The sequence below is a fragment of the Solanum lycopersicum genome, chromosome 9 (assembly GCF_036512215.1).
Source record: "Solanum lycopersicum chromosome 9, SLM_r2.1".
In the NCBI taxonomy this organism is placed as follows: Eukaryota; Viridiplantae; Streptophyta; class Magnoliopsida; order Solanales; family Solanaceae; genus Solanum; species Solanum lycopersicum.
In genome coordinates this window covers 67,425,146-67,439,056 of record NC_090808.1, presented here as the reverse complement: position 1 = coordinate 67,439,056, position 13,911 = coordinate 67,425,146, and the positions used below count along the sequence as shown (strand labels likewise).

Below are 13,911 nucleotides of genomic sequence, written 5' to 3'. Positions count from 1 at the left end.
ACAATAAATCTACAGTACAATAAGTACAATACAGTACATTATGAAATAAGACGTAAAATTTATTGAAAATTCTAACTCACTTAAATTTCTAAAATTCTTGTTTAATTTAACTAGGTAACTATAATGATGTGTAACTCTTTTGAATTTAAAAGAATTTTAATTTAGCTGAAATTTCTAAAATTCTGTTTTTTCGGACTTATATTTAACGCAACTCTTTAAGTATATGTATACCTCTTCCATTTTAATTTTTTTTGTGACATCTTTTTCTATTGTATAAATTTAATTTCTTTTTGCAATGATCATCCACAACAATATTGATGAAATCAATAGAAAGAGGAAGAATTTTCATACTCATTTCGAAAATCCTTACGAAAATCTACTAGAAGAAGATGACGATGATGAATTTTTGGAACTTTCATTAGTAACACCCTCCCGTTCTACTAGACCTCGAATACAACCTCGTGAAAATCTCAAATCGAGTACTTTGAATCTCCGACAATGCACGATTTTAAAACCAGCCGTAATACCAAAAGAAACTGTTCAATCGAGTTGTTTGGATCTCCAACAACTCAACATGATACCCAAAGAAACTGTTTTGAATCTCCAACAACTCACCACAATGCCAAAAGAAACTGTTCAATCGAGTACTTTGAATCTCCAACAACTTAACATAATACCAAAAGAAACTGTTTTGAATCTCCAACAATTCACTATGATGCCAAAAGAAACTGTTCAATCGAGTACTTTGAATCTCCAACAACTCAACATAATACCAAAAGAAACTGAAACAGCTCAATCGAGCACCTTGAATCACCAACAGATTTTAAAACCGATCATGATACCAAAAGAAACTATTCAACGCAGAAGACGTAACTCCTCAAAGCCAAAACTAATGCAGGAGGTGAAGATTGAGACTGTAACTCCTCCATTTCCTTGGGCAACAAACTCAATAGCTACAGTACACACGTTGCAATACTTGTTGTCGAAGCAATTAATCATAATAAGCGGAGATGTTCAATGCAGGAGATGTGAGAAGAGATATACTATGGAATTCGATTTGAAAGAAAAGTTTGTTGAGATTGGATCTTACGTGATGAAAAATAAAACATTTCTCAAAGAACGTGCACCGTCTATTTGGGCGAATCCGATTCTTCCTACATGTCAATTTTGTAATCAAGAGAATAGCGCGAAACCGATTATATGTTCAGATAAGAATAAGATAAATTGGCTGTTTTTGTTACTTGGTCAGATGTTGGGATGTTGTACACTTGATGAACTTAAGTTTTTTTGTGAACATACAAATAATCATCGAACGGGTGCAAAGGATCGTGTTCTTTTTTTGACGTACCTAACGTTGTGCAGACAAGTCGATCCAACTGGGCCGTTTCATCGTTGATATTCGATCGTTGCATGATCTTGGTATATTTTATTTTTTTTGTTTTGAATCTGATTGTTAGTTGCAATTTAATTTTTACTTGTAGTCACGACGTTTGTATTGATTGATTATTTTTATTCAAATTAATAGCATTTTAACCATATATTTAGTGGTTTATTGCTTTTGTTTGTATTTAAGAATTGAAAAAAAAAAAAAAGACATTAACACTTCTATTAAACGAAGAAGAATTGTCTGTATTTAAGAATTGACAAAAAAGAGAAAATATTAACACTTTTACTAAACGAACTAAAATAAAATACTTTTACTAAAAAAATAAATAAAATACTTTTACTAAAAGAAAAAAATTAAGACGCAGGTCATTGTTGTGTCGCAATGGATATGACTTATATAATTTATCGTACTTGAATTATTTTGATGAATATATACAATATTTGAATACATTATTTTTTGTCGTTACATAATGTCACATATCAACAATTTAGATGATAAATATATAAAATAAAATAAAAACTAGAAAAGTAGACATAATGTCGCACATCAACAATGATAAAAACAATATAAAAATGATAAACCTATAAGAAAAGTAGGATATGAGATAGAACTCTGACAAAATGAGAAGATTACTACAAGATCATGGTTAAATAAAATGAGAAACGATAGATTGAAATGATAAGTCCATACAAAATATAAACATGACATTTTAAACTAACAACACAATACAACACAACGAGCGCGATCACGCCCCAAACTGATGGTTATTAAACTTTTCGTCATTACTGAACGATGGATTTAAACAACGCCATACAAAATATAAACATGACATTTAAACTAAACGATACAATACAACGAATAACAATTACCATCCAAACAAGATGATATTGATCAAAATACTTAAAAGCTTATCAACATAAGCTATCTCAAATATATATATATATATATATATATATATATATATATATATATATATATATATGTTGATGAGATAGTGTGCCTACTAAGAAGGTAAATTTATGCTTGTTGGCATAACATACACACCAATGGCATCAAGAAATAAGCCTGAAAATCCATGGAATCCAACAATAACCCCACCTTGCATAATGAATGAGAAGTTGGTATCAGTCTCAATTACTGAACCCATAGGGCCATGATGGCTAAGGTTAGTGTGAACCTTAATGGATTTTATTATAAGATAGGGACCATAGAGTCCATATGTCCCACTTAAGCCTGTCAAATACTCTGAAGGACTGTCTATATTGATCTACAAAAATGCAACAAAAAAAAAATAATTAGCCTTATTAAACAAGGAGAATATTGAGTGATGGTTGGGAACAAAGAAAAAAAATTATTATTTCACTTGAAACTAAACTCATTCTTAAAGGCATATTGATTTAGAAAATTGTATATACTAGTTGGTGTGTAGTTGAAGGCAATGCTAGATGTGATGGTGGAAGTGGTTGACAGTAAGGATCAAACACTATAGTGGTGGTAGTGGTTGATAATGGTGGCGAGAATGGATATAATTATAATGATATTGAGGTGGTAGATGTGATAGTGACTGGTAGTAGTAGTTGATAATGCTGGTGGTTGTGATGACAGAGGTGGTTGGTTCTAGGTGATAATGGTGAAATTAGGATTTTCACTGAGGAGGTCAAAATATAAAGTAAAGACATGAAGAAGCTAGAGGAGGTTCAACATCTACTATATATATATAAGAAAATAATTTAAAACGATGTATAAGTTATGTAATTTTCTCCCAAAGTGGTTTCATCCTAACCCCCTCGACATTGATTACAACGCTACACCCCTAGTTGTTGACGGTACTGGTGGTTGAGAATGGTAGGGGTTGTGATGACATAGGTGGTTGGTGTTTAGTGCAGCGGCCGGTGATTGTGTGGATAGAATGGTAGGTGAAAATTATCCACAAAAATACCACTGAATGATATTAAGATCTATTCAGCTATTCATTAAGCGCAAACAAATAAGATCTAAAAACTATGTTGTTAGGCCTCTCCAAAAAACATCGCCCGCACACGTATCATGATCCAACGACATGTCTGAACAACATATATACACTAAAAGAAAGACATTAATGTTACCTCAGTCAATTTGCCTCCAGAACCACCAAATGTTTTAGAAGACTTCATGACACCATTTTCTTCAATGCTCTTAAACATTATAGCATCTATAATCAATCCATGCCTTACTACTATCTGTTTAACTACACCTTTAGGCCTATAATTCCAATGACTTCCTCCAGAACCTCCCCATCTCTCAACACCAATAGCTCCACTCTCTAATTTCACTTCTCTAATAATAGATGTTTCTCCTTCATTTATACCAACACCAGTATCTCCACTCTGTAAAGATGTTTCTCCTTCATTTATAGTATCAGTCAAAACTATACCATAAGTTGTTAAACTTTCTCTGAGGCTTTTAACTCTCTTGTTGATCTTTCCTATATCCCACCCTATTTTGTACCTTGGAATAACCTCTTTCACAACATTAGCTAACATTGTACAGAAACAATAAACAGTGTCTTCCCCGTTTGATCTCTTCATTACCTCAGCGGCAAACTTCTCAACTACGCCCTCTGCATCTTGTGCAAGGTCTCGAATTTCATCAGCACAATTTTTTACTCTTTCTCCTTTCTGTTTTCTTGTATCAACGTCTTTCAAGAATGCCCGCATACGTCCCAGCTCTGTAACAAGTTCTCTTACTTATTCATTCACTCCATATAGGAAAAACGCTTGTTCTGAGATTTTTGATATCGCTTTGACTATGGCAGCCTCAGCCATTTCAAGTGTCCTGGATATCTAGATAAACAAACTGATCATATGGGATCTAGGACTGGAATCTGGATAGAGGTTTCAGTCAAATGAAACATGAGGCTAATATGTAAACTTGGTGTTCTGTGTTGACTTTGTCTTCCAGTCGCTCAGCAAACAACAACGGTGTAATCTCACAAGTGGGGTCTGGGAAGGGTATGTAACCCAACTTTAGGAGGTAGACAGATCTTCAAGCCACCCAAAGACATTAAGAAATAAAAAAAAAACGAGCAGAAACTGAAAAATAATGTGAGTTCCTGTTAATTCTTTCTTTTCAACAATTTCTAATTAAATCTAACAGCCAATGCTCACTTATGACAAACTTAAAAACTCCCAAAACTGTTGAGGAAGTATATTTCAGGGATTATTCTAAGCCTATCCCAAACATAATGAGCCATTTTTGAATTTTCTCTATTGGATACTAGGACCACTCAAGTCACATCACAGAGACAATGGTACAAGGTTGGTATTAATGGGCATAAGTTGTAAGAAAGTAAATGACAGAACAGGTGTCATTTGAGAGTTGGTTACAATTAATCAAGTATAAGTAATGAATCTATATAATATTTCATGCGGAGTTTAGTTATTTTACTTCTTATTCCGCATAAAATAACACATAGATATACCCTTACAACTTAAACATGTATTAGTCATGTGGCTTTCTAAATTTCAAACCAAACGCCGTATTAATTTTATACATGACTAATTCACCTCCTAACCAACTACCGAATGTAGTATTACTTCTACAAAATTTAATACATGCATACCTCACCTCCAAATCAGCTACCAAACGACCCCTTAATTCATGGAGTTGGAGCAATCTTGGGAACCAAATAGCTCTGCATAAGAACCATTCTTGATCTCATTACCAATATCCACTGGCCATTTTGCATAACATGGAGCAATTCTAGCTTCAGAATACATAAAAACAAAGAGAACTGCAATACTTTTGTCCATAATCTGATCATACGACATCATGCTCAATCAATAAGATGCATTACATTAGGTAAGGATTCAAGCACGTCGTGGACTATTCGTGACTTGGGATGTAAAAGATCACTCGCGAGAAATTCTTTAACCACCCCATTCACCTCCACGATGCTACATCCAGGCTGCTTCTTTATCCTCATCTGCTCGATCAATTTCCTAACACAGTTGGCTTCCATTTCCCAACCAGCTTCCTTGTACATGTTGTATGCAAGTACGTAAGTACCATAGTCAGCTACCTTCATGTTAGACAATTTTCTCCATATTCTATCACCTACTTTAAGATCACCGTAGACCCTACAAGCACCAAGTAAAGCTCCCCATACATTAGCATCCCCTTTCTCTATCCCTCCCATGTTCTCAATAATGAACTTCTCTGCATCCTCGAGCTTACCAGCTCTGGCTAACAGGTCTACCACACATGCACGATGCTCAAACCTGGGTTCAACCCCATAAACACTGCTCATTCTTTCAAACAGTGAAAGACCTTTTTCAACCAAATTTGCATGAGTGCAAGCAGAGAGCACAGCAACAAATGTGGTTTCATTTGGTTGATTCCCACTTGCTAACATCCTATAGAACAATTGAAATGATTTCATTGCATCTCCATTCATTGCAAAGCCTGATATGATGGCATTCCATGCTCCAGTATCCTTATAATTCATCTCTTCAAAGACTGATGAAGCCAACTCTATTCTCCCACATTTAGAGTACATGTCAACCAATGCAGTAGCCAATATTGGGTTCGACTCATAACTATAATGCTTAGCCAATGAATGTACCCAAAAGCCTTGTGCTAAGGCACCTAGATGAGCACAAGCGGTGAGGACACTTACAAGAATAGACTCATTGGGCTTAAGACCATCTTCTTCCATCCTCCGATACAAGCAAAGAACCTCCTTAAAATCACTAGCCCGTGAATATGCTGCCATCATTGCACTCCAAGAAATCACATTCCTCTCCGGCATATCTTCAAACAACAATCTGGCCTTTCCCACATCCCCTATTTTCCCGTATCCATCAATCATGGTAGTAAACAAAACCACATCCCTGTCGGGAATTTCATCAAACAAAATACGCGCTCTGTCCATCTCGAGATGTAGGGAATAAAATTCAATCAATGATGCAACAATAAACCGGTCATATTGTAATCCCAACTTCAGTGAATGGGCATGGACTGAAAACCCAAGTAGGCTAAACTCATTTGAAACCATTGAACAAGCCTTTATCAATGGTGGAATGGTATAATTATTCACAATAAGTTTATCTCTCAGCATGTCTTTGTAGCATATAATTGCTGGTATCGGCATTTCTGATTGCATGTATCCTCTGATCATGGTATTGTACAAAAAGGTACTTTGGTAGCCAAGATTTTGAAACACAATACGCGAATAGTTGAAGAAAGAAGGAATCCTAGAATTGACGGCAAATGAAAGAAGTGGAGCAATGGCTGACGGAGTTTCTGGGAGGTAAAGTTTGAGGAGTTGGCAATGGAGCTCTTTTAGATGGTTGAGAGTTCTGCACTTTTGCATTAAGTGCGTCAGGGGAGAATGAGTTTCGCTAACTGCTTTTAGAATCATCTAGAATGTTAAAAATGACATATCATTCTTTCCATACAAGTCCAATGACTTCCCAATACATGATCCGTCCTTTCAAACCAGCTTGGAATCTCATATGACGTAGCTATTAACCAATTTCTGATCCTTAATTATCTTCGTTTTGGCTGATACTGATTAATCGTACAAGTGTATCCTAACTGCAAGTGTAGTACAAGTTCTTGTGACAAAAGTTGGCTGATTTGTCTACACATCCTTGCAAATGTTGCTAACTCGACCTGTCACTGAAAAGCGATAAGCCAACAAGATCAGTGAATGATTAACCACAATTCTTAAACACAGATAAACAATAACATCCACGCTATAGAAGCAACATTTTCCAAGAGTATGCAGTATTCGATAAAGCCAGTCGAATTTCCCAAATTTGGTAATTAAACCATCTACAATGAAGTGACACCTTGTTCACGATAACAAAGAAATAAATAACAGAAATATGTTATTTGTGTTCGAAAACTCATTTAGGCATTTAACAAACACCTTACATACATTTAGAACAATAGACTTTCAACAACTTCAAATTAGTAACTAATGATTCCTTAGTTATGGTTGTTCGGTACATGGGATGGGATAAGCAAGAATAATACCATGAGATTATTGTAATCCCACCATTTTAGTACAAATGCTGAGATAAAATAATCTCGAATTAGCTAATCCATCAGACCAAATATGGAATAAAGTTAATTTCAAATTTCATCCCGTGATTATTATTCTTATCTCACGTACCAAACATTTCTTCATTCATACAAAAACACAATAACAGAAACTCAGCATAATGTATTGCAAAAAAGCAAGAAATAGAGGATTTTATACTCACCTATTGATAGGCTTGTCTAATTTTCTTCAATGCACACATCAAATTACTTCAGTTTATTAAGATTAAATGATGATTAGAAAGTTAGGATTTACGTTTTCACATTAATGAACCATGACTTAGAGGTGTTAAATTCTTCGATTCTATCCCTAAAGCTAGCTCCTACTAATCCTCGTTATCCTACAGATCAAAGTACATTGAGTTGATAAGTAATGGACAGGTTACTATTAAAGTCATGCATATTATTATTAATAATAATGGAAGAATATCAACACATATTTTTCCAAGGAGAAGAGCAGCAGGACTGTTAAAATGTCCAAATAGCAGTCAAGAGGCCAAATTCAAAAATTAGCAGCCCTTCTTCTCTTATTCGAAATTTCTAAACAAAATGGACATGGCAAGTGGATAATTGGGTCCCTAAAAAAGCAAAAATCATTCATCCCCTCTATTATCTTCGTTTTGGCTGATAAAGATTCATCATACCTGTATATCCTAACTGCAAGTGTCATACAAGTTCTTGTAGTGAAAGTTGGCTGGTATTGTCTACACATTTTCGCTAATGTAGCTGACTCGACCTGGCACTGAAAAGCAATAAGCCAACAAGATCTGTGAATGATAAACGACAATTCAAAACACAAATAAACAATAGCATCCACGCTTTAGAAGCAACATTTTCCAAGAGTATGCGGTATCCAATAAAGCAAGTATTACAATTCACAAACTACATCCAGAAATAGCCAGTCCAACTTCCCAAAATTTTTGTAATTAACAACTTTCCCCTAGGGAGGGGAGAAGTAGAGTGTACATAAACATTATCAGTACCTCGTGGAGGGATAGAGACTGTTTCAGAAAGACCTTCGGCTCAAATGCAGTAAATCCAAATACAAAGAAGAAGAAAATTGGTAACTAACCCAATCTACGAATACCTTGTTCACTATGAAGCAAAGAAACTAATAACAAAAAAAAATGTTTTCTTGTTCTAAAACTCATTTAGGCATTTTAGCAAACACATTGCATACATTTACAACAACAGACTTCCAACAAGTTCAAATTAGTAACTAATGATTCCCTAGTTATCCCCAATAAATTTTTAGATAAGCAAGAATATTCGTAGAATTATTGCATCCTACCCTTTATTATGCGATAACAAATATTTTTAAATTAGATAATACATCATATTAGATGTGAAATAAAGCTAATCTTAAATTTTATTTCGTAATTATTATTATTATTATCTCATATACCAAACACTTCTTTGTGCTTACAAAAATATAAATTCAACAACATGTTTAGTAAAAAAAAAAGCAAGAAATAGAGTTTATACGCACCTATTCATTGGCATGCCTGATTTTCTTCAATGCACATATCAAAATATGTCAGTTTATTATGATTAAATAGCTAAATTATTTTATTTCACTTTTTTATAATTTTTTAATATCTACTAAATATCCCATTAGCAGTCAAAGAGGCAAAACTCAAAATTAGCAGCCCTTCTTCTTCTTCCATTCAAAATTTCTAACCAAATTGGACTTATCAAAGTGGATAATTGGGCCCCTAAAAAAGCAAAAATACAATCATCTTCTCTTACTATATATATATATATATATATATATATCCAAAATCACTCTTCTTCTTCTTTGCAGTAAGCAAAAGCAGTAATGGAGAACAAGGCAAACATGGTGGCATCTCTTATGTCAGTGAAACAAAAATCTGGCAAGACGTTTAGTCAAATAGCTGAAGAAACTGGTCTCACAAATGTCTATGTGGCTCAGTTGCTAAGACGTCAAGCTCAGCTTAAACCTGAAACTGCACCAAAGCTGAAGGCTGCACTTCCGCTTTTATCTGATCAACAAATTCATCAAATGATGGAGGCACCTTTGAGGTCTTATGACCCCAACTTGATTCAAGACCCAACTGTTTACAGGTGACCCACTTTACCCATTTCTTGATTTTTGATTTTTTAATGTAAAGATTTGATCTTTATGGTGTATGGTAGTCGATAGGGCTAGAGAAAGAGGTGTGAAAAAAGAATGAATCTTAGGGTCTAGCTCAACCCGAAAAGCTAACTTACGAGGGGAGACTATCCATCTTTTTTTATTGGATGTGGTACGCTTCAACATCCCCGTTACGCCCAGGCTAGACATTTAGTGAACAACAATTGGTATGAGTCGTGCTGTGATATCATGTAAAGAAATGAATCTTTGTGTCTAACTCAATCCCAAAAGTTAGTTGGTAGGGAAGTACTCATCCTTTATTATCCACTGTGTGACTCTTCAACAAGATGTGGATAGTGGAATCGGAAAAATTGGAGATTTTTATTAAGTTGATTCAAGACTCACTATTTTATAGGTGACTATTTCACTTATTTTTTTGGTTTATATATTTATTTATTATGTAAAGATTTGATCTTTATGGTGTTTGGTAGTTGATAGAGCTAGAGGAAGATGTGGATAGTGGAATAGCAGTTGATTCAAGACCTCAGTATTTATAGATGACCACTTCACCCATTTCTTGATTTTTTATATAAAAATTTGATCTTTATGGTGTATGGTAGTAGTTGATAGAGCTAGAAAAAGATGTGCAATTGGAAAAACTGGAAATTCTTGATATCTTGATTCTAGAGGTGAACACTTGATCCTTTTCTAGAATTTTTGCTTTTGTTGCTGAAAAGTTTTGATCTTGTTGTGGTATATGGTAGTTGATACAACTAGAATGGGGTTCAAAATATTGGAAATACCTATTAACTTGATTCGACAAACCATTCTATAAAGTGGTCCACTTCATTATGTCTTTATTGTTCATTTTCTGAAAATCTTTGATCTTGCTATAGTGTGCAGTAGTTGATATAACTAGAGGAAGATGCGGGATTCAGGAAATTGGAAATTCTTATGTAGAGACTGGAGGAAAGTTGTGCTCCTAGTTAGAAAGTAAAACATTGTTGTATAACATTTACATGTCGTCATGTCTAGTAGCCAGAAGTGGATTGAAAATATAAGCACTGGTGCATGTACACTCGAAATTTTGTGCCCGCGCTATACATCTTTTCTTAAAATGTACAAAGTTAGTATATATGTTAATTGGTGTTACCACTGTCTTTAAACCCTAATCTGCCTTTACCAGAATCACATAAAGTGTTGTTAGTGTAGATACTAAGGCACAAGAAAACACAGAAGAAACAGAATGTGGAAGAGCTTCTAGCTTACCATTTTTACTGTTCCTGTGAAATCCTTAGATAATTTAGGTAAAAGCATATAGTAGCGCTTAAGTTGTGAAGCTGTAAGCCAGATCTATTGGGCAAAGCTTTTCGGAAAACTTTGTGTTGTTGCATTTCATACATAATTTGATTATTGTGTTCCTTCAACAGATTGAATGAGGCTGTCATGCACTTTGGTGAGAGTATCAAGGAAATTGTTAATGAAGAATTTGGCGATGGCATGTAAGTCACTCCAGTTAGCATACATATTAAATACTTGTCCTTATTTTATTGATTCAAAAAATATTGTGGTGAAAGATATAATCTTCTCTTATATGTGGGTCTCTGCATGTGTTTAGAACTTAGATTCATACTCTGGAAATGCTCTCTGCCTTTAAACTTCAGGAGTTCTGGATCTTGTGAACCTTAATGAATTGCCTCTGATGGTTAACTACTCTGAATTGCATAAGTTTATCTCGGGTTTGGTGCAAGCATGATTCATAAGAAGTCTTTTGAAGATGAACTAGAGCATGCACAGTGTGTTTAGAGTCAACAAGCTGCTATGCTATAGTGTTGTTTGATCACTGTATAAATGATCTATAGCAGGGGGATTATAACCCCTTCTTCATTATCTGTTGTTTGTTTAGTGCTTTTTTCTAAGGGAATTAGGAATGATATTGGTATTCCTTAGGATTAAGCCATATTACCTGCCCTCTAGCACTCACTCGTCTGTCTATGCTTTCTCGTTCGCAAACCCAAGCTCTCTAATCCCATCTCATTCCGATTTTTTTAATAGATAAATAGTAGGAAAAAAAAATTCTAACTACAATTTCAAAGGTAAGTGATAGTCAAGTGTTTCCGGCTCGTCCACTATGTCTTTGTTAATTATCAACCCGATGCACTTAGTGACTTAGTGTAGTCTCATCCATTATCCTATTATAATCCTGTGATTCTATATAGTGACTTTCTCTTGTCTGGTGAATCACACAACCTCTCTGCATATTAGATTGTTTATACAACTAGCATGAACTATTTTGTCGCGGCTGCACACATGTTCTGTACATTGTACAGATTATAATTGGCTGGCACCACCACCTTCGGATCTATTTAAAAAAAAAAGAGCAGAGGGGTCTTCACATATTTCTTTTATAAAAAAAAAAAAGAAAGAAAAACAGCAGAGGATGTTATGAGCCATGCAAGTTTATATGCGAGTGTTTAATGCAAGTTTATGTTACTGTTAGTTGTTTTTCACTTGCTTCCTGCACATGATATACTTGTACTGGGATGATATGTCAGATTTAACTTTCGACTCAATGTTTAGCATGTCAGCTATAGACTTTTTCTGCTCAGTTGATAAAATCAAAGGTGTGGATGGAAAGGATCGTGTTGTCTTGACTTTTGATGGAAAGTATCTGCCACACACTGAACAGGTTAGTTTCCTTTTTTACATTTCATAATTGTAAAGTTTGTTCTCCAAATTATTGTCCATAAAGATGACTGACCGCTAGGTCTTCGTCACAATCGTCCTTCCTTCTCCACACACACTCCCCACCCGCTAGGTGCAACAAAATAGAGGATTCTGATTTTTTATTTGTAAGGTCTGATATTAAAGGCTTCCGTACCCTTGTGCACATCCTGTGTGAGCCAAGCAAACTGGTGCATGATTTCAACTCTGAGCGTCTTGTATTTGTATTTTAGTTAAGTAATCAGAGAGCTCGTTGCTCCAACAATCAGTAAATAATGCTTCCATTCACATCTTTTTTCCTAGTTTTAGCATTTCATAGATGGTACTTACACGATATCATATATGTTTACGTAAATCAGATATCATCAATCAAATGTGACAAAGCCAAATTAAATTTCCTATCAACTTATCTTGCAAAATAACAGTTAAAATCTTCGTGCTTGAACTCAACTTTCATACAAAAGCAAGGTGTGTGGTGTAAAATATTGCAAGACTGAAGGGATAATCTGTTTAAGCAACTGTGTGGGGCCTTGTAAGTTTATAATTAAGGTGTGTTAATGCATGTGTGCTTATAGAATCAACTCTTACTACGTCTATAACCATGTCTGTGAACTCTGATTTTTATCTAAAGTTGAACTGATCAGGAAAATAAGACAAGATCTGAACTTCCGAGTTCTTGAGCTAGGACACATGTCCTTGGTTTGTATGTGGGCTAGATGGTTGTTTCTGTGCATCTGTTGGGATATATTTCCCAACAGAACCAGAAATAAACCGTTTTCTGCTATCTTTAACGATGGGATTTATAATGTGTGGCTTTGGGATCATATGAATAGATTTTGTATGCACAAGTCACTGCTTAAAACAGTCACATCGGCTCTTTTGCTTGAATTCCATAGCTTTGTTCTATAGCACAGTGAGTGATACCAATTTGCTAATGCCTTTTCTTCTTTTGGCAGAAAACTGAGCATATGGTGTCAAGGTTGATGCGAAAGGAATAAGCATAGTTACTATAAGCATCTCTGTTGCAAACTGTTGCTCTTTATAGTCTGATTATGTACTTGTCTTCTTTTTTCACTCGTCTATGTTTCAGACTGGTTCAATAATACTCACTCGTTAGTCGAGTTTCAATATGGTATTTGTATTTGTATATGTATTTCTGAGTTGCCAAGATTTGATAATGTATAAGTATGTTCTTCAGTTGCCAATATATATATGTTCAACAGGTATATATAATAGTCTCCTCTTCTCATCTTTCTCTTTATTTAGTAGTCTTGCCTCGATAGTATCTTATTCATTTTTTTTTACTACTATCTATTACTTCGATTCCTTTGTTTATCTTGCTATCTTTTTGTCGTTATTTTACTTTCTATCCTTCGAAAATAACTTTTCTAGTAAGGACAAGATCTACGTATATCCTAACTGTTCTCGACCTCATCTCTATTTTATGAGATTTTAGTGGATATGTTGTTGGTAGGCATGTGTTTGATGGATGAACAATCAATTTTACTTCTCTTTACTCATTTACGTAGGTCTAAAAAACTCGTTCAGGAAAAAACGAAATTGAAACAATAATCACGAGAAAATTTCTAATCTCAACAAATACATAAACAAATGAGCG

General features: G+C 34.6%; 3 protein-coding genes across 7 annotated transcripts; 2 read left to right on the top strand and 1 right to left on the bottom strand.

Moving 5' to 3' along the window:
* The first annotated feature begins 251 nt into the window (after positions 1-251).
* On the top strand, positions 252-1,592 carry LOC104649422 (uncharacterized). The gene has a single exon (XM_010328580.4). The coding sequence runs from the start codon at positions 296-298 to the stop codon at positions 1,394-1,396; it is 1,101 nt and encodes a 366-aa protein (XP_010326882.1). The 5' UTR covers positions 252-295; the 3' UTR covers positions 1,397-1,592.
* Positions 1,593-2,027: 435 nt separating this feature from the next.
* On the bottom strand, positions 2,028-9,106 carry LOC101263467 (pentatricopeptide repeat-containing protein At5g66520-like). Of its 5 annotated transcripts, none has more exons than XR_011211541.1 (4): positions 8,964-9,106; positions 8,119-8,216; positions 4,989-7,048; positions 2,028-2,654 (listed from the first exon to the last, which is right to left on the bottom strand). XR_011211541.1 is itself a non-coding variant. In XM_010328476.4 (3 exons), the coding sequence occupies exon 3, from the start codon at positions 6,786-6,788 to the stop codon at positions 5,202-5,204; it is 1,587 nt and encodes a 528-aa protein (XP_010326778.1). In that variant the 5' UTR covers positions 6,789-7,048; positions 8,119-8,216; positions 8,964-9,106; the 3' UTR covers positions 3,700-5,201. The 5 variants fall into 5 exon arrangements, 3 of the variants coding, with proteins under 3 accessions (XP_010326778.1, XP_025888622.1, XP_010326779.1); XR_011211542.1 differs by having other exon boundaries at positions 2,114-2,654; positions 4,994-7,048; XM_010328476.4 differs by lacking the exon at positions 2,028-2,654 and having other exon boundaries at positions 3,700-7,048.
* Positions 9,107-9,132: 26 nt separating this feature from the next.
* On the top strand, positions 9,133-13,526 carry LOC101259288 (cyanate hydratase). The gene is made up of 4 exons (XM_004247706.5): positions 9,133-9,559; positions 11,000-11,071; positions 12,150-12,258; positions 13,250-13,526. The coding sequence occupies exons 1-4, from the start codon at positions 9,294-9,296 to the stop codon at positions 13,289-13,291; spliced, it is 489 nt and encodes a 162-aa protein (XP_004247754.1). The 5' UTR covers positions 9,133-9,293; the 3' UTR covers positions 13,292-13,526.
* The last annotated feature ends 385 nt before the right edge of the window (positions 13,527-13,911 follow it).